This window comes from Anomaloglossus baeobatrachus, unplaced genomic scaffold (assembly GCF_048569485.1).
Source record: "Anomaloglossus baeobatrachus isolate aAnoBae1 unplaced genomic scaffold, aAnoBae1.hap1 Scaffold_292, whole genome shotgun sequence".
Lineage (NCBI taxonomy): Eukaryota > Metazoa > Chordata > Amphibia > Anura > Aromobatidae > Anomaloglossus > Anomaloglossus baeobatrachus.
The window spans coordinates 187,733-212,925 of NW_027442369.1; the positions used below are offsets into that span (position 1 = coordinate 187,733).

At 49.0% G+C, this 25,193-nt stretch overlaps 1 protein-coding gene across 1 annotated transcript in view; it reads right to left on the bottom strand.

Moving 5' to 3' along the window:
- The window catches only part of LOC142266880 (ephrin-A3-like), a 44,623-nt gene extending 22,441 nt beyond the window's left edge, over positions 1-22,182 (bottom strand). Inside the window, exon 1 of the mRNA XM_075332323.1 lies at positions 22,093-22,182. Within this exon, the coding sequence (XP_075188438.1) occupies positions 22,093-22,097 (5 nt within the window). The 5' untranslated portion in view covers positions 22,098-22,182. The remainder of the gene's footprint in view (positions 1-22,092) is intronic.
- Between the last annotated feature and the right edge of the window lie 3,011 nt (positions 22,183-25,193).

A 25,193-nucleotide genomic window follows, 5' to 3' on the forward strand; every position in this document is an offset into this window, starting at 1 on the left:
ATTGAGATTCCAGGTTGGGAACAGAGTCCCTATGATATTTTGGCAACCAAGTGGTCGTATAGTGTGGGTTTGAGTGAACCATGGGACAAATGTTTGAAAAATGCTGAACCTGTAGATGTGGTTGAATGCTTGCAGAAAGTGAAAGTGGAGAAAGGTAAAGAATTGGGCGCTGTTGGTAGGCGTGGATGGATCCTGTTGTCTGCATATAGAAAACAGCATCAGGAAAAGATACGTATGGTAACAAAAGCTCAGGAATTAGAGAGGCAGTTGTGTGAGGTCCAGACTGCATTGGTCACAGCACAGTGTCAGAATAAGTGGTCAGTGCACAAGTGTGATGGATATCAGCATGATGCAGACAAGTCTGCTGTATGTATAGAGCAGTATAAATACAGAAAGAAGAGAGGGAAGGAGAATAGAAAGGAAGGAGCTTTGGCCATAGCCAACGCCGGGACAGAGGGGAACTCAGATGAGTGGAATGGTGACGTATGGAACTCATCTGATTCTGAAAACGTCACCGATCCAGACCAGGAGGATGAACATGTCAGTGGGGAGAAGGAAAGTGATCCTCATCTTCACCCAATAAAAGTTCATCCTATATACCAGGGGTCAGGAACCTTTTTGGCTAAGAGAGCCGTAAACGCCACATATTTTGAAATATAATTCCGCGAGAGCCGTACAATATGTTTTTAAAGGGCCATTGACAGATCAATCGCTCCAATGTTCACTTAGTACAGCAAGGAATGCTCCTCCCTGCTGTATAAAGCCACAACTGGACTGAAACAATGGTACTACACTCTGCTACAAACAGACACACACAACTCTGCTACAAACAGACAAACACACACAACTCTGCTACAAACAGACAAACACACACAACTCTGCTACAAACAGACAAACACACACAACTCTGCTACATACAGACAAACACACACAACTCTGCTACATACAGACAAACACATACAACTCTGCTACAAACAGACAAACACACACAACTCTGCTACAAACAGACAAACACACACACAACTCTGCTACATACAGACAAACACACACAACTCTGCTACATACAGAAAAACACATACAACTCTGCTACATACAGACAAACACATACAACTCTGCTACATACAGACAAACACACACAACTCTGCTACATACAGACAAACACATACAACTCTGCTACATACAGACAAACACATACAACTCTGCTACATACAAACAAACACACACAACTCTGCTACATACAGACAAACACACACAACTCTGCTACATACAGACAAACACACACAACTCTGCTACATACAAACACACACAACTCTGCTACATACAGACAAACACACACAACTCTGCTACATACAGACAAACACACACAACTCTGCTACATACAGACAAACATACAACTCTGCTACATACAGACAAACACATACAACTCTGCTACATACAGACAAACACATACAACTCTGCTACATACAGACAAACACATACAACTCTGCTACATACAGACAAACACATACAACTCTGCTACATACAGACAAACACATACAACTCTGCTACATACAGACAAACACATACAACTCTGCTACATACAGACAAACACATACAACTCTGCTACATACAGACAAATACACACAACTCTGCTGCTCTGTGGGGCCAGCACCCGCGGAATTGGCGGGGGGGGATTGGCAGGGCATACATCTGGGGGGTTAGAAGCAGCTCACCGGGGCCCATAATGGGGAGGCGGGGAGGGCATTTACCCGATTAGGTCACGGTGGAGAGGGGGCCCACACAGCGCCGGACAGAAGCTCGCCTCCTTCATCTGTGGGACTGAGAAGGCGGTAGCTCCGCCCACAGATGAAATTCAAAACAGGATGTCTGCGCGCCTTAAAGTGACGGCGCCGCAGATTGCTGCCGAGGACTGCGGTCCCCGGAACTCGGCCGGGGGCAGCAGAACTATAAAGGCGAGTGGGCCCCGGCCAAGGGACAGGAGAACTGACGAGGCCGAGTGGGCCCCCCCGGCTCTCCAGGGCCCCGGCATTTGCCCATAGACAGGTAGGAGCCCTGTCTGCGAGCCAGATACGGCCATCAAAAGAGCCATATCTGGCTCGCGAGCCATAGGTTCCCGACCCCTGCTATATACCATAGACAAGTTGTAGAAACAGCTACAGGTAAACAGAACAGGAATATGGTACAGGATTGCAGTCAGCTTCATGATCATTTTTCACAAAGGCCAAATGAACCTTTGATAGCTTGGATCAGGGGTGGGCAATTAATTTTCCCATGGGGCCGCATGAGAAATTGGGATGGTTTTAGAGGGCCGGACTAATATAATTAACTCAGTTTTACCCAATACTGTATATAGCATATATACTATCCCTTCATATACAAACAGTAAGTTACGGACTGTGTGACCCCTCGTGGCCCTGCACGCACACATGTCCTTTATTTCTCTGGCAGCACGGGTGTCACACGGATCGCACACTGATGTGATCTGTGTGACATCAGTGTGACAAATACCAGAGAAAACACGGGTCTTTTTAATAAAAAGATTTTCTATATTTACCTCTCTCCAGCGCTGCTGTCTCTGGCTCTGCTGCCTCCCGCTCCTTATCGCTGGTAATTATACTCACTGAATATTCACTGCAGTGAGCAGCTGGAAGCAGGGACAGCGCTGGGGACCGCATCGCTGGGTGAGTATACAGGTGTGTGTGTATGTTGAGAACCTGGAAGCCGGAGCATCTCGGGGACTCGTCACAGTTCCCAATGAACTCTGATGAATCCATGAAGCTGTAGCGTGGGTGTCGCAGGATGGTCATCAAAGTTCATTGGAAACTCTGATGACCTCCTGGAGGTCACTGTGCTTGCAGAATACTCACCTGTCCCTGCGGTGATGTCCTCAACGGTGCTGTGCCCGATGCTGTCATCGCGATGCTCCGGCTTCCAGGTCCTGAGTGCGGTGAATAATCAATGAATGAGCGGTGGTCAGGAGCTGGCGGCAGCAGAGCTGAAGAAAGCAGGTAAATATGGAAAATCTTATTATTTCACAGACTCGTGTTTTCTCCGGTACCTGTCACATGTATGCAAACAGGTACCAGAGAAACGCAATCAGGCCCTTTAATGGCGGTATGGCGCTGCAGGGGGCGGGGAGAGAGCACGTGGTACCCGATGTAACTCCAGTACCACTCGCAGTTACTGGCTTTTCTCTCTGCACGCACGCACACATACATACACACACGCACACGCTATATACATATATACACAAACAATCCCCATATACTACATCACTACACCCCCATATACACCTGTAATATACATCACTACACCCACATATACACCTGTAATATACATCACTGCACCCCCATATATACCTGTAATATACATCACTTCACCCACATATACACCTGTAATATACATCACTGCACCCCCATATACACCTGTAATATACATCACTACACCCCCATATATACCTGTAATATACATCACTGCACCCCCATATACACCTGTAATATACATCACTGCACCCCCATATACACCTGTAATATACATCACTACACCCCCATATATACCTGTAATATACATCACTGCACCCCCATATACACCTGTAATATACATCACTGCACCCCCATATACACCTGTAATATACATCACTTCACCCCCATATACACCTGTAATATACATCACTGCACCCCCATATACACCTGTAATATACATCACTACACCCCCATATACACCTGTAATATACATCACTTCACCCCCATATACACCTGTAATATACATCACTTCACCCCCATATACACCTGTAATATACATCACTTCACCCCCATATACACCTGTAATATACATCACTTCACCCCCATATACACCTGTAATATACATCACTTCACCCCCATATACACCTGTAATATACATCACTACACCCCTATATACACCTGTAATATACATCACTTCACCCCCATATACACCTGTAATATACATCACTGCACCCCCATATACACCTGTAATATACATCACTGCACCCCCATATACACCTGTAATATACATCACTTCACCCCCATATACACCTGTAATATACATCACTGCACCCCCATATACACCTGTAATATACATCACTACACCCCCATATACACCTGTAATATACATCACTTCACCCCCATATACACCTGTAATATACATCACTTCACCCCCATATACACCTGTAATATACATCACTTCACCCCCATATACACCTGTAATATACATCACTTCACCCCCATATACACCTGTAATATACATCACTTCACCCCCATATACACCTGTAATATACATCACTTCACCCCCATATACACCTGTAATATACATCACTACACCCCTATATACACCTGTAATATACATCACTTCACCCCCATATACACCTGTAATATACATCACTGCACCCCCATATACACCTGTAATATACATCACTGCACCCCTATATACACCTGTAATATACATCACTACACCCCTATATACACCTGTAATATACATCACTACACCCCTATATACACCTGTAATATACATCACTTCACCCCCATATACACCTGTAATATACATCACTACACCCCCATATACACCTGTAATATACATCACTACACCCCTATATACACCTGTAATATACATCACTGCACCCCCATATACACCTGTAATATACATCACTACATCCACATATACACCTGTAATATACATCACTACACCCCTATATACACTTGTAATATACATCACTACACCCCTATATACACCTGTAATATACATCACTACACCCCTATATACACCTGTAATATACATCACTTCACCCCCATATACACTTGTAATATACATCACTTCACCCCCATATACACCTGTAATATACATCACTACACCCCTATATACACCTGTAATATACATCACTTCACCCCCATATACACTTGTAATATACATCACTTCACCCCTATATACACCTGTAATATACATCACTACACCCCTATATACACCTGTAATATACATCACTACACCCCTATATACACCTGTAATATACATCACTACACCCCTATATACACCTGTAATATACATCACTACACCCCTATATACACCTGTAATATACATCACTACACCCCTATATACACCTGTAATATACATCACTACACCCCCATATACACCTGTAATATACATCACTACACCCCTATATACACTTGTAATATACATCACTACATCCACATATACATCACTAGACCCCTATATACTACACCTGCAAAACTACATTGCCATATACTACATCACTACACCCAAATATTACTCACCAGTTACCCCCCCCTCCCCTCCACTCCCCCCATTGTCCCCTCAGGTTACTAGTCACCACTCACCTTTCCCTCCTCAGACACCTCCGTACGGGCTCCCGCTGACATCCTCTTCTCTTGTACGGCCCCCCGCTGAGCTGCTTCCTCTCTCCATACGGGCTCCGGCTGCTGCATCTTCTTCTCCTGCCGGGGCGGGAACTTTTCAAATGACACACACGCGCGCCGTACTGACGACATCAGGGCGCGCGTGTGTGTCACAGAGAAAGTGCCGGCAGGAAAAAGAGGACAGATTCCTGCGTTCCGCTGCTGCACTGTGCGGTGCTGCAGTATCTGTCCTCTGTTCCCTGCCGGCACGCAGCGTGTGATAAGGGCAATCTGACCACGGGCCGCCCGGAGCCTGGAGCTCCGGACAACAGGTCAGATTGCCCTCATCAGTGACCGGCCAGCAAGGACGCCCGGAGCCAGGCGGGCCGGTCACAGAGAGTAGGCGGGCCGGTCACAGAGAGTAGGCGGGCCGCCTCTTGCCCAGGTCTGGCTTGGATAGTCAGATTATGGGAGACGGGGGCTCATGGAGTACAGCTGGATGCTGTGGATGGCCCAAAGTTTGTTCAACTCAGCCATGAGCCTGTAGTGAAGGAGGCATTTTGTTCCTTGATAGTTCAGCGACCACATGTGGTGTGTAGTATGATGGATGTTGTGGCTATGGCATTGCAGCATAAATACCCATCTGAGGCGGACTGGCCGCCCAATGAAAAACCATGGTTTACATTGAAAGATTGTGCTCGGAGATTGAAGGAGGAGGCTATGAAAAATGCTATTTCAGCAAGTACATATGACAATTCCATGCAAGTTATTGTAAGTGTTTCTATTAGAAATTGTATCATTAGAAATGCCCCTCCAGCTTATAAACATGTCATGATGGCATTAATGATAAATCAGACTGGGAAACCAATCTCTAATACATTGGAGGTGATCCGACAGTTAGGGGGTCTGGGAGAATGGGGTCCCAAACAGAGAGATCAGCTTAATTTTGAAGAACAGTGTAACAACATCAAAAGTAGTAAAAATGGTAGATCCCGTGTTACCAGGAGAGATATGTTTATGGCCCTGATAAAGGATGGTGTTCCCTGGGATAAAATAGACGGGATTAGTACTGACGAGATGTGGAAATTGTATCAAAAGAGAAAATTGTATCAAAGGAGAGGACTCAATAAAAAGTCAGGGGTTTCACATAATAAAAAGATTCTGAATCTCCACAGCGCAGGCGAAGCAGGACACGGGGAGAAAGAGGGCCACTGTCTCATCGTCACCAGCAAAGCCTACACCACCGGGGGTGGAGGATCTGTATGCTGAAATCAAATGTATAGTGCAGGAAATCAAAGCCCACCAGAAGAGGTCATCATCATCTTCCACCAAGATGTCTCCATCTGAAATGGAAGCTAGATGGGGGAAAGATAAGGGTAATATTGAGACCACAGAGGAGATTGCCACCAATACACAATGTACAGAGATATGTAAAGAGAGAAGTATTACAAAAGCCATTCCTGCTCATAAACAATACAGAGCCATCCAAATGTTCACAAAGGAGACTGGAAACCAGCAGGATCCCTGTGTTCAGTCTATTGGAAGGGCAATTATTTTTGCTATTGTTTGGTTGGTCATATATTTGCATACCCATGCTGCTAATTAATACAGCACAATATACCAATATGGTTGGGTAAATAGTGAGCTTTTTTGGCTCTCCAGTTAGATGTGAATCTTTTTGCATATGGATAATGGACTGGATAAAATTGTGTTTTGTGCATTATTTGAGCTTATATGCTAATCATGTTTGTGCTTTCTTTTTAGACTGGAGACCAGAGTTTTACATGTTATTAGAGCAATCAGGCTAAAGCAATGAAACAAGTAATCATCCCATTGTGAAGAATGGGTATTGTATTACCTAATGGTTGTTGTTTGTTTTATGTGTATGTTCAATCAGGACCACAATAGGCTTGTAAATGCCCTCTCAGTATGATGCTCTCATAGTCTGAAGGTCAGATTTGGCCTTAAACTGAACTCCGGTAATGAGAGAAGGGATAGATCAGGATTATTAATTAAGGTAATTGTAATGAATAGTGGAGACAGTGATATGTTAATCAGTTGATGGGACTGTCTATTTCTAAAATGTAGATAGTCAGAGGGAGGGCTCCTTCAGTTCTGCAGAGAAGATAAATGATTTGGATCTTCACATCCTATCAATGATTGTGCAAAAATGTGGGTAAAACAATTGAGTGACAAAAGGTATTCCAGAACCTGCTGAAGTCATTGCTCCAGGAGCAGACAATGTGCTGACAGTTATGAAACAAGACAAGTGGGAACACATCCCAACTGACAGATGAGTAATATGTGTATTGTTGTCCCTTTAGATCAAAATCTGGAAATGTTGCATCATTGGCGCCACCATGGGCATGGATCTACTTCCGTCAGAAGCCAAGCAACCTTCAGACCGAAAACAGAGACCAACCGTGGAAAATGTGGCCTTATTGAAAACCAAACAGAAGAAGACCTAGAAGAAGAAGATGTGACCCAAAACTTCACCTCCAATCTGTATTGTGCCTATATGAACTGCACTGGGGAACATTCTCTAACAGAAGAGATGATTGCCCTAAGGACGCAGAGGACTTGTCAAAGCAAAATAGGCAGATGTCAACAATTAAAAATACAGAATCAGACAGGCTATAAAGAGATTGCTATTATTTGTGGCTCTCATACAAATAAAAAATGCAAACGTATGAGGGCAGGAAATAATATGAGATTAACAATATAATGACCGTTTCATCATATACACAAAATGTAAAATTGTTAACAAAATCATAGATACAAGGATTATCTATAATAATTGTAGGAACACTCCCAGTAGCGACATATGCTGCTAAAGCACAAGGCCGATTCTCTTGTTTGGTGCTTACATTTATAAATACCACAAGTAGAGATAGATATACTAGATTTATTACATTACACAAGATAATGGTAGATGGTGGGAATGGGTACTTTCTTAGTTACCTGCTTTTTGGATATATTCGTTATATATTAGGAGTAATATTTGCTATAATTTGTGCATGCATTGCTTTGTGTTGTTGTATACAGTGTACACTTTCCTTATGTCAATCATCTGCTAAAACCATGCCCTTAGGATATGGTACCTTGTATAAATAATCTATGGCTCAAAATAGCCAAGGGTGGAATGTATTGCAAATATAAAAATGGCTATTTTTTGAGTCTATACATTATGTTAAACTATAACATATTGATTAATCAGACAAAGTGTACATGGTTACAAAATCTTGTATATACTTAAGGATTTCTGTGTGTTTGTCTTGAATATACAGACAGACAATATACCATTGTAACAGAAACCTTATGATTTACTTACATCAAATATCTGATGGTTTTGTGTGTTTGCTATCCATTGAAATAGAAACTCTGATCTATTTAGTTCAACAATCTGATGTTTTATGTGTTTGCTATATACACAGACAGACAATATATCCATTTACCTATCTCAAATACCTGATGTGTATTCTTGGGAGATTTGAATGTCTGTGGGTTTATTACCCCATTGTCTGATGTGTGGTGTACCTCTGATTCATCTATGCCCAATGACTGGCCATCAAAGGGCATGGGTCAATAAGACTACAACACATTAACTTTAAGGCTTGTAATATTGTTCAAGCCTCTATAAGATCAGCTGAAGTATAGCACAGACATAAGCTCGTGTTTGCTGCCTCTGTGAGACGTCCGGGCAGTGATGTCCAGGAGTTCTCTGTCTATGTCCTGCTTCTCTGACCTCCAGACAGATGATGTTTCAATGCTCCTTGGTGATGTAAGTATATTTAACTGTACTTAACCTTTGTATGTTCAATATACAAACGTGTACGCAATATCATACTTTTCCTTTAAGTTTGTATTTCACATTAACCTTTATAAAAAAATTACTTATTTGCCTTCTTTAAAGCCGTATCTGAACCTTAGTGTTAAAAATATTAGCAAAACAGGGCGGAGCAGAGGGCAACCTGCATAGGGGCGGAGGAGAGGGCAACCTGCATAGGGGCGGAGGAGAGGGCAACCTGCATAGGGGCGGAGGAGAGGGCAACCTGCATAGGGGCGGAGGAGAGGGCAACCTGCATAGGGGCGGAGGAGAGGGCAACCTGCATAGGGGCGGAGGAGAGGGCAACCTGCATAGGGGCGGAGCAGAGGGCAACCTGCATAGGAGCGGAGCAGAGGGCAACCTGCATAGGGGCGGAGCAGAGGGCAACCTGCATAGGGGCGGAGCAGAGGGCAACCTGCATAGGGGCGGAGCAGAGGGCAACCTGCATAGGGGCGGAGCAGAGGGCAACCTGCATAGGGGCGGAGCAGAGGGCAACCTGCATAGGGGCGGAGCAGAGGGCAACCTGCATAGGGGCGGAGCAGAGGGCAACCTGCATAGGGGCGGAACAGAGGGCAACCTGCATAGGGGCGGAACAGATGGCAACCTGCATAGGGGCGGAGCAGAGGGCAACCTGCATAGGAGCGGAGCAGAGGGCAACCTGCATAGGGGCGGAGGAGAGGGCAACCTGCATAGGGGCGGAGGAGAGGGCAACCTGCATAGGGGCGGAGCAGAGGGCAACCTGCATAGGGGCGGAGCAGAGGGCAACCTGCATAGGGGCGGAGCAGAGGGCAACCTGCATAGGGGCGGAGCAGAGGGCAACCTGCATAGGGGCGGAGCAGACGGCAACCTGCATAGGGGCGGAGCAGACGGCAACCTGCATAGGGGCGGAGGAGTGGGCAACCTGCATAGGGGCGGAGGAGTGGGCATTCTGCATAGGGGCGGAGCAGAGTGCAACCTGCAAAGGGGCGGAGCAGACGGCAACCTGCATAGGGGCGGAGCAGACGGCAACCTGCATAGGGGCGGATCAGACGGCAACCTGCATAGGGGCGGAGCAGACGGCAACCTGCATAGGGGCGGAGCAGAGGGCAACCTGCATAGGGGCGGAGCAGAGGGCAACCTGCATAGGGGCGGAGCAGAGGGCAACCTGCATAGGGGCGGAGCAGAGGGCAACCTGCATAGGGGCGGAGCAGAGGGCAACCTGCATAGGGGCGGAGCAGAGGGCAACCTGCATAGGGGCGGAGCAGAGGGCAACCTGCATAGGGGCGGAGCAAGGGGCAACCTGCATAGGGGCGGAGCAAGGGGCAACCTGCATAGGGGCGGAGGAGAGGACAACCTTTATAGGGGCGGAGGAGAGGACAACCTGTATAGGGGCGGAGGAGAGGACAACCTGTATAGGGGCGGAGGAGAGGACAACCTGTTTTAGGCCACGCCCCCTAACCACACCCATTTCATAGTCATGCCCATATCCACTCCCCATCCACACCCATTCAGCATGGACACGCAGGCAGCCGGCGGGCCTCCAGCATGGACACGCAGGCAGCCGGCGGGCCTCCAGCATGGACACGCATGTAAGCAGTGCACCGGGGTGGGCTCTTTAGGATACAGCGAAGTCACAAATGGGAAATAAACGGCCCCAAAACTAGATTAACTAACAAAAGTGCTTTACTAAAATTTGGATATGAACACAATCTAACAGGGGAAGACACTCAGGGAAAAATTCACAAACACTCAGTGAATAAGCTGAGACTCTTGTGCTATACAGCGTGGCGCCTTTTAACATGAGTCAACTACAATATATACACTATATGTTACCTACAGGCATGACTGGATATTCCAACCACCAACTACCTTTTAATACCCTTAAACATGAAATAAAAAAATGGATGGGTGTGAAACACAAGCCGCCCGCAGTATAGCACAACAGTTTACAAACTTAAATTAAATTTACTCTAACCCCAAATTGACTATTCCCCTGCCCCAATATAAATATAGTGCCCATTAATGGAGGATCCTTCCCAAGATTCACCTTGAATAACCAAACAACTTACTATATACAATGACTGCTTAGCAAAGAGCATAAAGACAAATAAAAAAAACAGATATATTGTTCAATACAAGTTCCCTCCTGAATGAGCTCAACTCTGGCCTAAAATAGGTCTTAGCAACATCCAGGTATGAGGTGATTGTGGTCCACAGAGAAGCCTCAATGGCAAATAATTAGATGTTGTAGTTGTAGAAACAATGGTCCCAAACGGTGATTGTGCAGTAAGTGTGGCCTGAAGGGGTTACAATGACTACCTAAACTAACTACAGGCCCTACCGGAGTCTCAAATATTTTGGCGCCAAACTGATGTGAGGTGCGTGCACGGTTACCCACTGTGATGGCGCAGTGGGCCTTACTTATCTTATCGACCCGGGTCTGCTCTGGACAATATGTCTGAAGTACGCAGTAAGATGAGAGGCCTCTCCAACAGCTGAGCAGCACTGCTGGTCACTGGGGCTCGTCTCCTTGGCAACGTCCTATCCTTTCAGCAATCTTCTCCCATCTGGTAAGGATACGGATACAGTGTCACAGCTCTGATCAAGATGATAGATTTCTAGTGGCAAATATTATCTCTTCCCTCTTCCGCACGTCCTCTGTCTCTGTACTCATTCACTGCCAACCGCTTCCAAGATGGCTGCTGCTCTACTGCCTGTGATGTCATTGTGTTTATCAGCCTGTAGCTCCGCCCCATCTGAGCTACCTATTGCAGTCTTTCATCTGTGCTGAGAAACAGCGTCCTCTTATGGTTGAATAATGACATTTTTGTCCCTTATAAAGTATTATCACATCATTACTGACAGCTGCAGGTTATAAAGTTACATACAATAAATACTGTTCACATTTATGAGACACAAATATATGCGTCTAAACTATGCTTGTGAGGTGATACAGGGTCTTGCCATGCACATCTTTAACCAGGTACATATTTCTGGCCATGAACAATGGGAGCTGTTTCACCATCTCACATGCCACCCCACTAGAGGTTGACGTCCTCGGCAACCCTTCCCATACAAATTCGTCTTGCGCATAGCGCTGTGGAGGTACACCAGCATTGGACCTAGATGTCCTACGCAGGGTCGTAGGATTGGGGAGTTCAAGTTCATTTATTGGGGGAGGGGATGCCGGTTGTGCAACTCCCTCCCTGGGTGGCAAGCTTATCACAGATGGAACCTCAGTTGTTCCCGGGACAGGGACAACCCACCATTCCTCAACTAAATGGGTTTCCACAGTACTCAAAGTAAGGATAGGCACCTCCTCTGTTGCCTTGGGCTCTTCAAAGGTGCAGCATCTCAACATGTTACGATGAAGGTTCCGTGAGGGTCCCTCATTCCCCACTGGCTCCACCTCATAGACTGGGATAGCAGGATCTACCCTTCTTTTCACCACATATGGGATTGCCTCCCACCGTCCATCCAACTTCCCAGTTGGCTTTTTGGCCTTGACCATCACCCGGTCACCCGGAGCATACTCATCTTTTTGCACGGGTCTCGGATTTGGGTGTACCACTTGTTTGAGGCGCTCCCCCACAACTTTGTGCACTGCTCTCAGCCGACACCGGTGCTCTTGCGCCCATGCAGTGGTATTTCTCGGAGGTGGCTGCATTGGATCAGGCATGTGGAGATCCTCGATTTCCCGTCCGGCTCTCCCGAATATGAGCATATGTGGTGAGTAACTGGTGGTACTGTGTACCCTGTTGTTATAGGCCCACATCAGTTTGGGTAAGTATTCTGGCCACCGAGCCTTTTGACTGTCCTCCAGAGTCTGCAGCATCTGGAGCAAGGTGCGATTGAATTGCTCACATGCCCCGTTCCCTTGCGGGTGATATGGGGTCGTGCGGGAACGCTCTATGCCATAAAGCTGGTACAGCTCAGTCATCAGGGTGCCCTGGAAGCATGCCCCCTGATCTGAATGAATCCACTTTGGACACCCAAACACCTGTATAAAGTGTTTACAGACTGCCTCAGCTGCTGACTCTGCTGTCTGGTCAATGGTGGGTACGGCCACTGCATATTTTGTAAAATGATCTGTCATGACCAGGCAGTAGGAGTCTCCTGAGGCAGAATACCCAATCTGTACATAGTCAATCATCAAAATTTCTAGGGGTGCAGACGTGAAGATGGCCTGGACAGGGGCCCGTGTTTCGGGGCTCTTACTCAATCCGCAAGCTCGACACTTCAGACATGCCTCAGTTACCATATCTGTCAAGTCAGGGCAATATACTAGCCGTTGGAGCCACTTGTAGGTTTTATCGCTCCCAAAATGGGCGCCCCTCACATGGGCTTCCCGGGCAGCCTCTGATCCCAAAGACATAGGTATAACAATCTGTTGTCGGTACTGCAACTCAGACTTTAAGTATACAGTCCGGCACAGGACTCCCTGGATAACATTTAGTTTATCCCACTGCCTCAACAACTTCTGTCCTTCTGTGGTCAGGCAGGCCCTCTCTTCCGGCCGTGGCCAGACTTTGGTCCGGACCCACTCTTTCACTCGCCGTAGGTCCGGACAGCCATCCTGGACTCTCCCCCAATCATCCAAAGTCTTCCCTAACACCATTGGCATCCCAGAAGCCACCCCACTTGAATGTGCCAAGTTCTGGAATAGAGGTAATCGACCGAGATTCGGTGTTTCAGTGTCCTCTAGCTCCTCATCAACATTCTGGGTGGGCAATCCTACAGTAACTCGGGAGAGTGCATCAGCATTGCTGTTCTCCCTTCCTGACCGAAACTGGATGTGGTATTGGTACTTGGAAAGACGAGCCATCCACCTGTGTTCAAGAGCTCCTAGTTTGGCATTCCCGAAGTGTGCTAATGGGTTATTATCAGTCATTACAGTCACTTCGGCACCCGTCAGATACTCAGCGAACTTTTCCGTCATGGCCCATACCAGTGCCAAAAGTTCCAACTTAAAAGAACTATAGTTGTCGGGGTTGCGCTCTGACTCCCTCAGAGACCTACTGCCAAAAGCAATTACTCTCTCACGTCCATCTTGCATTTGAGATAGTACTGCCCCCAGACCATGTAAACTCCCGTCAGTATATAACAAGAATGGGGCATCAAACCGCGCATAGGCCAGAATTGGGGCACTCGATAAAGCCTTTTTCAGTGCCTCAAAGGCTTCTTGCTGACGTGGTCCCCACTCGATGGGCCGAGTCTTGGGTCCCCCAGCCGTGCCCCTCAGCAACTCGTTTATCGGGCCGGCCAGATGAGCAAACTTGGGTATAAACCTTCGATAATACCCGGCCAGACCCAGAAAGGCCCGCACTTCCCGTAGGGTATTCGGTCGCGGCCACTTCTGGACGGCCTCCACCTTACTGGCGGCCGGCTGTACCCCCTCCGTGGTGACCACATGTCCTAAGTACTCTATCCGATGTTGAAACAGTTGACACTTCCTGGGACGTCTCGCAACCGCCCCAAGACCTGCCGCAACTTCTGGAGGTGATCCTTGAATGAAGTTCCAAACACTATCACGTCATCCAGGTATATCAATACCGACTCAAAGTTGAGATCACCCAGACAGTGCTCCATCAACCGCTGAAAAGTCCCCGGGGCATTGGACAGGCCGAATGGCATGCGATTAAACTCGTAGAGTCCCATGGGTAAGATGAAAGCCGTCTTTGCCTTGTCCTTTTCGGCCACTGGTACTTGCCAGTACCCGCTGGCCAAATCAAGAGTTGAAAAAAACTTTGCATGACCTAGGGCGAACAATGACTCTTCGATCCGTGGAAGAGGGTAGGCATCCCGGACAGTCTGGGCATTCAGTTTCCGGTAGTCCACACAGAATCGGAGAGATCCGTCTTTCTTCCTCACCAAGACCACTGGCGCTGCCCATGGACTTTGGCTCTCTTGGATCACCCGATTTTCCAACATGCTGGCCACCATATCTTTCACCTCCTGATACATCTTGGGTGGGATTTGCCGATAGCGTTCCCGGATTGGGGCAGCATCACCGGTAGGAATTTCGTGCTCAATGGCGGAAGTACACCCGAAGTCTTCATCATTTCTTGAGAACGCTTCCTGGTATTCCCAAAGATTGTCTTCGAGAAACTTTTGTTGCCCCGGAGTGAGGGTTCGGCGGTCCACTCCCATCAGAGACATGATCACTTGGCCATTCCATTCAGCTGTCGGGGTCACTCTTTGTTGGACACCTACGGCATAAGTCCAGGCTGACCTCCTATCTGGCTGTAGCGTGAAATCCCTCCGCCGAAGAATTTCCCCATCAAGCACATAGACGTCGGCCAGCAGAGTATTTCCAGGAATGGTTAACTCACTGTCTAGGACATTAATGCATCGTACAGGTGCGCACCCATTCTTTACGGTGACAAGAGCCCGGGCTATCAGCGGTCGGGTTGATGCTTCCCGGGAGAGGGCAACCTGCATAGGGGCGGAGCAGAGGGCAACCTGCATAGGGGCGGAGCAGAGGGCAACCTGCATAGGGGCGGAGCAGAGGGCAACCTGCATAGGGGCGGAGCAGAGGGCAACCTGCATAGGGGCGGAGCAGAGGGCAACCTGCATAGGGGCGGAGCAGAGGGCAACCTGCATAGGGGCGGAGCAGAGGGCAACCTGCATAGGGGAGGAGCAGAGGGCAACCTGCATAGGGGCGGAGCAGAGGGCAACCTGCATAGGGGCGGAGCAGAGGGCAACCTGCATAGGGGCGGAGCAGAGGGCAACCTGCATAGGGGCGGAGCAGTGGGCAACCTGCATAGGGGCGGAGCAGAGGGCAACCTGCATAGGGGCGGAGCAGAGGGCAACCTGCATAGGGGCGGAGCAGAGGGCAACCTGCATAGGGGCGGAGCAGAGGGCAACCTGCATAGGGGCGGAGCAGAGGGCAACCTGCATAGGGGCGGAGCAGAGGGCAACCTGCATAGGGGCGGAGCAGAGGGCAACCTGCATAGGGGCGGAGCAGAGGGCAACCTGCATAGGGGCGGAGCAGAGGGCAACCTGCATAGGGGCGGAGGAGAGGGCAACCTGCATAGGGGCGGAGGAGAGGGCAACCTGCATAGGGGCGGAGGACAGGGCAACCTGCATAGGGGCGGAGGACAGGGCAACCTGCATAGGGGCGGAGGACAGGGCAACCTGCATAGGGGCGGAGGACAGGGCAACCTGCATAGGGGCGGAGGACAGGGCAACCTGCATAGGGGCGGAGGACAGGGCAACCTGCATAGGGGCGGAGGACAGGGCAACCTGCATAGGGGCGGAGCAGAGGGCAACCTGCATAGGGGCGGAGCAGAGGGCAACCTGCATAGGGGCGGAGCAGAGGGCAACCTGCATAGGGGCGGAGCAGAGGGCAACCTGCATAGGGGCGGAGCAGAGGGCAACCTGCATAGGGGCGGAGCAGAGGGCAACCTGCATAGGGGCGGAGCAGAGAGCAACCTGCATAGGGGCGGAGCAGAGAGCAACCTGCATAGGGGCGGATCAGAGGGCAACCTGCATAGGGGAGGAGCAGAGGGCAACCTGCATAGGGGCGGAGCAGAGGGCAACCTGCATAGGGGCGGAGCAGAGGGCAACCTGCATAGGGGCGGAGCAGAGGGCAACCTGCATAGGGGCGGAGCAGAGGGCAACCTGCATAGGGGCGGAGCAGAGGGCAACCTGCATAGGGGCGGAGCAGAGGGCAACCTGCATAGGGGCGGAGCAGAGGGCAACCTGCATAGGGGCGGAGCAGAGGGCAACCTGCATAGGGGCGGAGCAGAGGGCAACCTGCATAGGGGCGGAGCAGAGGGCAACCTGCATAGGGGCGGAGCAGAGGGCAACCTGCATAGGGGCGGAGCAGAGGGCAACCTGCATAGGGGCGGAGCAGAGGGCAACCTGCATAGGGGCGGAGGAGAGGGCAACCTGCATAGGGGCGGAGGAGAGGGCAACCTGCATAGGGGCGGAGGAGATGGCAACCTGCATAGGGGCGGAGGAGAGGGCAACCTGCATAGGGGCGGAGGACAGGGCAACCTGCATAGGGGCGGAGGACAGGGCAACCTGCATAGGGGCGGAGGACAGGGCAACCTGCATAGGGGCGGAGGACAGGGCAACCTGCATAGGGGCGGAGGACAGGGCAACCTGCATAGGGGCGGAGGACAGGGCAACCTGCATAGGGGCGGAGGACAGGGCAACCTGCATAGGGGCGGAGGACAGGGCAACCTGCATAGGGGCGGAGGACAGGGCAACCTGCATAGGGGCGGAGGACAGGACAACCTGCATAGGGGCGGAGGACAGGACAACCTGCATAGGGGCGGAGGAGAGGACAACCTGCATAGGGGCGGAGGAGAGGACAACCTGCATAGGGGCGGAGGAGAGGACAACCTGTATAGGGGCGGAGGAGAGGACAACCTGTATAGGGGCGGAGGAGAGGACAACCTGGAGAGGGGCGGAGGAGAGGACAACCTGTTTAAGGCCACGCCCCCTAACCACACCCATTTCACAGTCACGCCCATATCCACTCCCCATCCACATCCATTCAGCATGGACACGCAGGCAGCCGGCGGGCCTCCAGCATGGACACGCAGGCAGCCGGCGGGCCTCCAGCATGGACACGCATGTAAGCCGTGCACCGGGGTGGGCTCTTTAGGATACAGCGAAGTCACAAATGGGAAATAAACGGCCCTAAAACTAGATTAACTAACAAAAGTGCTTTACTACAATTTGGATATGAACACAATCTAACAGGGGAAGACACTCAGGGAAATATTCACAAACACTCAGCGAATAAGCTGACACCCTTGTGCTATACAGCGTGGCGCCTTTTAACATGAGTCAACTACAATATAATAATAATAATAATAATATATACACTATATGTTACCTACAGGCAGGACTGGATATTCCAACCACCAACTACCTTTTAATACCCTTAAACATGAAACAAAAAAATGGATGGGTGTGAAACACAAGCCGCCCGCAGTATAGCACAACAGTTTACAAACTTAAATTAAATTTACTCTAACCCCAAATTGACTATTCCCCTGCCCCAATATAAATATAGTGCCCATTAATGGAGGATCCTTCCCATGATTCACCTTGAATAACCAAACAACTTACTATATACAATGACTGCTTAGCAAAGATAAGGACAAAGAGACAGAAATCAGAGTATATTGTATCAAAAAAAAATTTTTTAATAATATTCTTCAAAATATTTATATAAAAACACTTTTTTATTTCAAATTGCTAAAATCATCACAAGGTCAAGAAAAAACATCACCAGAAAAAACATATAAACACATACAGAGGGAATCTCTGATCCAAAGGATTATTGGTGAAAAAAACAGAGGATCATTTCATATCAAAAAATCTATATCATAAAAATATCACCCCTGTCCCTTCACCAACATCCATAGTACAGCACTAATACATATATTAATTGATAAATAATAAATATACAGATATATAAATATTATATCGATATATCAATAAATATACATATAATAGCTCCAGTGTAAATAGCCAATGTTCAAAAGGAAGGCCTCCTGATGAAAAGGTTTCCCTTGAAACGTACGTCGAGCTTTTGAGGGTGTCTCTGACCTTATATTAAGAAAGTATGGCAAATTGATGTCTGTTACACTTATTATTGGCCTCTGTTGTTAAGGGAGTAATTTATTTTATTTGGGATGAGTGGGCATTTATAAACAGCTTGAGTGGGCAAGCTATTAAATAAACTATAATTCATTGCCCCTTATTAAACCTATGGACATAGGAATATCACTCTTAAAGGAGAAGTTATATTTATATAGAGGAGATTCCTTGTTTATTCCGCTCTTGTCTATAGGAGTAGAAACCTTCCTTTTGAACATTGGCTATTTACACTGGAGCTATTATATGTATATTTATTGATATATATATATATATGTGTGTGTTTATATGTTTTTTCTGGTGATGTTTTTTCTTGACCTTGTGATGATTTTAGCAATTTGAAATAAAAAAGTGTTTTTATATAAATATTTTGAAGAATATTATTAAAAAAATTTTTTTTGATACAATATACTCTGATTTCTGTCTCTTTGTCCTTATCTAATTATTTGAGTTAAAGTATCTCCAAAAACTATGGTGGAGAAATTATAGGAATCTGCTATCATGTTTCTGCTTAGCAAAGAGCATAAAGACAAATAAAAAACCAGATATATTGTTCAATACAAGTTCCCTCCTGAATGAGCTCAACTCTGGCCTAAAATAGGTCTTAGCAACATCCAGGTATGAGGTGATTGTGGTCCACAGAGAAGCCTCAATGGCAAATAATTAGATGTTGTAGTTGTAGAAACAATGGTCCCAAACGGTGATTGTGCAGTAAGTGTGGCCTGAAGGGGTTACAATGACTACCTAAACTAACTACAGGCCCTATCTGAGTCTCAAATATTTTGGCGCCAAACTGATGTGAGGTGCGTGCACGGTTACCCAGTGCGATGGCGCAGTGGGCCTTACTTATCTTATCGACCCGGGTCTGCTCTGGACAATATGTCTGAAGTACGCAGTAAGATGAGGCCTCTCCAACAGCTGAGCAGTACTGCCGGTCACTGGGGCTCGTCTCCTTGGCAACGTCCTATCCTTTCAGCAATCTTCTCCCATCTGGTAAGGATACGGATACAGTGTCACAGCTCTGATCAAGAGGATAGATTTCTAGTCGCAAATATTATCTCTTCCCTCTTCCGCACGTCCTGTGTCTCTGTACTCATTCACTGCCAACCGCTTCCAAGATGGCTGCTGCTCTACTGCCTGTGATGTCATTGTGTTTATCAGCCTGTAGCTCCGCCCCATCTGAGCTACCTATTGCAGTCTTTCATCTGTGCTGAGAAACAGCGTCCTCTTATGGTTGAATAATGACATTGTTGTCCCTTATAAAGTATTATCACATCATTACTGACAGCTGCAGGGTTTAAAGTTACATACAATAAATACTGTTCACATTTATGAGACACAAATATATACGTCTAAACTATGCTTGTGAGGTGATACAGGGTCTTGCCATGCACATCTTTAACCAGGTACATATTCCTGGCCATGAACAATGGGAGCTGTTTCACCATCTCACACGCAGGCAGCCGGCGGGCCTCCAGCATGGACACGCAGGCAGCCGGCGGGCCTCCAGCATGGACACGCAGGCAGCCGGCGGGCCTCCAGCATGGACACGCAGGCAGCCGGCGGGCCTCCAGCATGGACACGCAGGCAGACGGCTGGCCTCCAGCATGGACACGCAGGCAGCCGGCGGGCCTCCAGCATGGACACGCAGGCAGCCGGCGGGCCTCCAGCATGGACACGCAGGCAGCCGGCGGGCCTCCAGCATGGACACGCAGGCAGCCGGCGGGCCTCCAGCATGGACACGCAGGCAGCCGGCGGGCCTCCAGCATGGACACGCAGGCAGCCGGCGGGCCTCCAGCACGGAGACGCAGGCAGCCACAGTGAGGCGGCCGGTCGCCCGCACAGTGAGGTGGTCGGTCGCCTTCACAGACAGGCGGCGGGCCGCCCGCACAGACATGAGGCGAGCCGACCGCACAGAGAGGCTCCGGCCGGGGGGGGGGGGAGGGAGGGGAATCAGTGCTGGGGAGATTATGTTTACATACCTTAGCAGCAGCACAGAGCACACAGAGACTAGTTTCGGGCAGCGCGCTCCTCTCTGTTATGCCACGTCACGTGTTAGGATGGTAGGAGGGAAAAGCAGGGAGGCGGGGAGAGAGTGGGTGGGCGGAGCCCGGGAGACGGCCGTCCCGTCCGTGGCAACGGGACAAACAATGAAAAGCGTGATAGTCTCGCTGTATCCGGGACGGTTGGGAGGTATGATATAGCTCTGGTGAGGAGAGGGCTGCTGGGGCATACATATCTGGTGGGAGGGGGCTGGAGGCATACAGAGCTGGGGTGTGCTGGGGGGCATATAGATCTGGTGGGGTGGCTGAGGGGCATACAAATCTGGTGTGGGGGCTGGGGGACATACAAATCTGGTGAGGGGGGTGGCTGGAGGCATATAGCTCTGATGAGGAGAGGGCTGCTGGGGCATACATATCTGGTGGGAGGGGGCTGGAGGCATACAGAGCTGGGGTGTGCTGGGGGGTATATAGATCTGGTGGGGTGGCTGAGGGGTATACAAATCTGGTGTGGGGGCTGGGGGACATACAAATCTGGTGAGGGGGGTGGCTGGAGGCATATAGCTCTGGTGAGGAGAGGGCTGCTGGGGCATACATATCTGGTGGGAGGGGGCTGGAGGCATACAGAGCTGGGGTGTGCTGGGGTGCATATAGATCTGGTGGGGTGGCTGAGGGGCATACAAATCTGGTGTGGGGGCTGGGGGACATACAAATCTGGTGAGGGGGGTGGCTGGAGGCATATAGCTCTGATGAGGAGAGGGCTGCTGGGGCATACATATCTGGTGGGAGGGGGCTGGAGGCATACAGAGCTGGGGTGTGCTGGGGGGTATATAGATCTGGTGGGGTGGCTGAGGGGTATACAAATCTGGTGTGGGGGCTGGGGGACATACAAATCTGGTGAGGGGGGTGGCTGGAGGCATATAGCTCTGGTGAGGAGAGGGCTGCTGGGGCATACATATCTGGTGGGAGGGGGCTGGAGGCATACAGAGCTGGGGTGTGCTGGGGTGCATATAGATCTGGTGGGGTGGCTGAGGGGCATACAAATCTGGTGTGGGGGCTGGGGGACATACAAATCTGGTGAGGGGGGTGGCTGGAGGCATATAGCTCTGATGAGGAGAGGGCTGCTGGGGCATACATATCTGGTGGGAGGGGGCTGGAGGCATACAGAGCTGGGGAGTGCTGGGGGGTATATAGATCTGGTGGGGTGGCTGAGGGGCATACAAATCTGGTGTGGGGGCATACAGATGTGGTGAGGGGGTGACTGGAGGCATATAGCTTTGGGTAGGTGGGGGGGGGGGTTATATACAGCATTCCTTGGTGTTCAGCTCCTCTTCCTGCAGTCTCTTTATCTGTGGACAGAGCTCAGCATGTTGCTCGGTAGCTCCGCCCACAGATGCACTTCCGTACACAAACAGCCCAGCAGTGAGCAGTGAGTGCACGCTGAGCTGCAGATTTAAAGTGCCGGCAGCCAGAGTGCTGCTGCCGCCCACCCATAACAGCGGCAGCACAGAGCCAGAGCAGTGAAGCAGCGCTCGGCTCTGCTCTGCTCTGCTCATGTGCATTAGGTGGGGGAGAAAGTCAGACGGGGAGAGAGCGGGTGGACGGAGCCACGGGCGGGACAAAAAGCCTCACGATCAGGGCCAGATTAAGGTTGGTGGGGGCCCCTGGGCAGAAAATCTGGTGGGGGCCCAATAACGTTAACAATTTTAGCCGTAACAGTAGAGCACGCACTGTAGCATTTAGATATAAATACTGCACCTCAGTCTCACATTCCCCCTTCTCAGCATACTGTGCCCTCCTCCATACTGTGCCCTCACACTGGCCACCATGCTGCCCCTTATCTATACTGCTTATCTCCTTCACTATCCAGTCACTATACTGCACCTCAGTCTCACATTCCCCTTTCTCAGCATACTGTGCCCTCCTCCATACTGTGCCCTCACACTGGCCACCATGCTGACCCTTATCTATACTGCTTATCTCCTTCACTATCCAGTCACTATACTGCACCTCAGTCTCACATTCCCCCTTCTCAGCATACTGTGCCCTCCTCCATACTGTGCCCTCACACTGGCCACCATGCTGCCCCTTATCTATACTGCCTATGTCCTTCACTATACAGTCACTATACTGCACCTCAGTCTCACATTCCCCCTTCTCAGCATACTGTGCCCTCCATACTGTGCCCTCACACTGGCCACCATGCTGCCCCTTATCTATACTGCTTATCTCCTTCACTATACAGTCACTATACTGTACCTCAGTCTCACATTCCCCCTTCTCAGCATACTGTGCCCTCCATACTGTGCCCTCACACTGGCCACCATGCTGCCCCTTATCTATACTGCTTATCTCCTTCACTATACAGTCACTATACTGCACCTCAGTCTCACATTCCCCCTTCTCAGCATACTGTGCCCTCCATACTGTGCCCTCACACTGGCCACCATGCTGCCCCTTATCTATACTGCTTATCTCCTTCACTATACAGTCACTATACTGCACCTCAGTCTCACATTCCCCCTTCTCAGCATACTGTGCCCTCCATACTGTGCCCTCACACTGGCCACCATGCTGCCCCTTATCTATACTGCCTATGTCCTTCACTATCCAGTCACTATACTGCACCTCAGTCTCACATTCCCCCTTCTCAGCATACTGTGCCCTCCTCCATACTGTGCCCTCACACTGACCACCATGCTGCCCCTTATCTATACTGCCTATGTCCTTCACTATCCAGTCACTATACTGCACCTCAGTCTCACATTCCCTCTTCTCAGCATACTGTGCCCTCCTCCATACTGTGCCCTCACACTGACCACCATGCTGCCCCTTATCTATACTGCCTATGTCCTTCACTATCCAGTCACTATACTGCACCTCAGTCTCACATTTCCCCTTCTCAGCATACTGTGCCCTCCTCCATACTGTGCCCTCACACTGGCCACCATGCTGCCCCTTATCTATACTGAGAGAGAGGGGAGCCAGCACGATCTGAAATTGGCATGCATCATATAAAAAGTGAAAATTCACAGATTTATTCCAACTGTACTACAATAAAAAAAAAAAAAAAAAAAAAAAGTGAGATTTTTAGCAAATAATTGATCAATTTTTTGAGCCACCCCTGCCAACGTCACGGCAAATCTCAATAGGGGGGTCCTACTCTACATTCTGTATTTCATGTGCCATGCGGCCTCCTAGATAAAGTTAAAAGCAGAACCATACTAGAGCACACATACCTGTAACCTGTATATAACCGCTTCTATGTTGCAAAAAAGGCACTTGTGGATAGAGACCAGCCCAGGTCCCAGCATGTGGAGCAAGCTCTGCACCATGCCAGGACTATATCAGAACTGATCCTCCCAGTGTCAAACAGCAACCATTGATAAAGGCGAACCAGATCCAAGATGGTGCTTAATTAGCATTGCCTGTGGAAAGGGGTGAGGTAACTGAATCTGAACAGCTACCAACAGGAGGAATACATAGCAAACCAAAATCAGGCATGCATGGCATGGTGGTGACCGGCCACCAGAATTTGTAGCATAACTACGACCAAACAGAGAGAGAGGGGAGCCAGCACGATCTGAAATGTGGTTCTGCTTTTAACTTTATCTAGGAGGCCGCATGGCACATGAAATACAGAATGTAGAGTAGGACCCCCCTATTGAGATTTGCCGTGACGTTGGCAGGGGTGGCTCAAAAAATTATTTGCTAAAAATCTCATTTTTTTATCATAGTACAGTTGGAATAAATTTGTGAATTTTCACTTTTTATTTGATGCATGCCAATTTCAGATCGTGCTGGTTCCCTTTTTTTCTCTTTTTTTTCTTTTTTTCCCTTATCTATACTGCCTATGTCCTTCACTATCCAGTCACTATACTGCACCTCAGTCTCACATTCCCCCTTCTCAGCATACTGTGCCCTCCTCCATACTGTGGCCTCATACTGGCCACCATGCTGCCCCTTATCTATACTGCCTATGTCCTTCACTATACAGTCACTATACTGTACCTCCGTCTCACATTCCCTCTCCTCAGCATACTGTGCCCTCCTCCATACTGTGCCCTCACACTGGCCACCATGCTGCCCCTTATCTATACTGCCTATGTCCTTCACTATACAGTCACTATACTGTACCTCCGTCTCACATTCCCCCTTCTCAGCATACTGAGCCCTCCTCCATACTGTGGCCTCACACTGGCCACCATGCTGCCCCTTATCTATACTGCCTATGTCCTTCACTATACAGTCACTATACTGTACCTCCGTCTCACATTCCCTCTCCTCAGCATACTGTGCCCTCCTCCATACTGTGGCCTCACACTGGCCACCATGCTGCCCCTTATCTATACTGCCTATGTCCTTCACTATACAGTCACTATACTGTACCTCCGTCTCACATTCCCT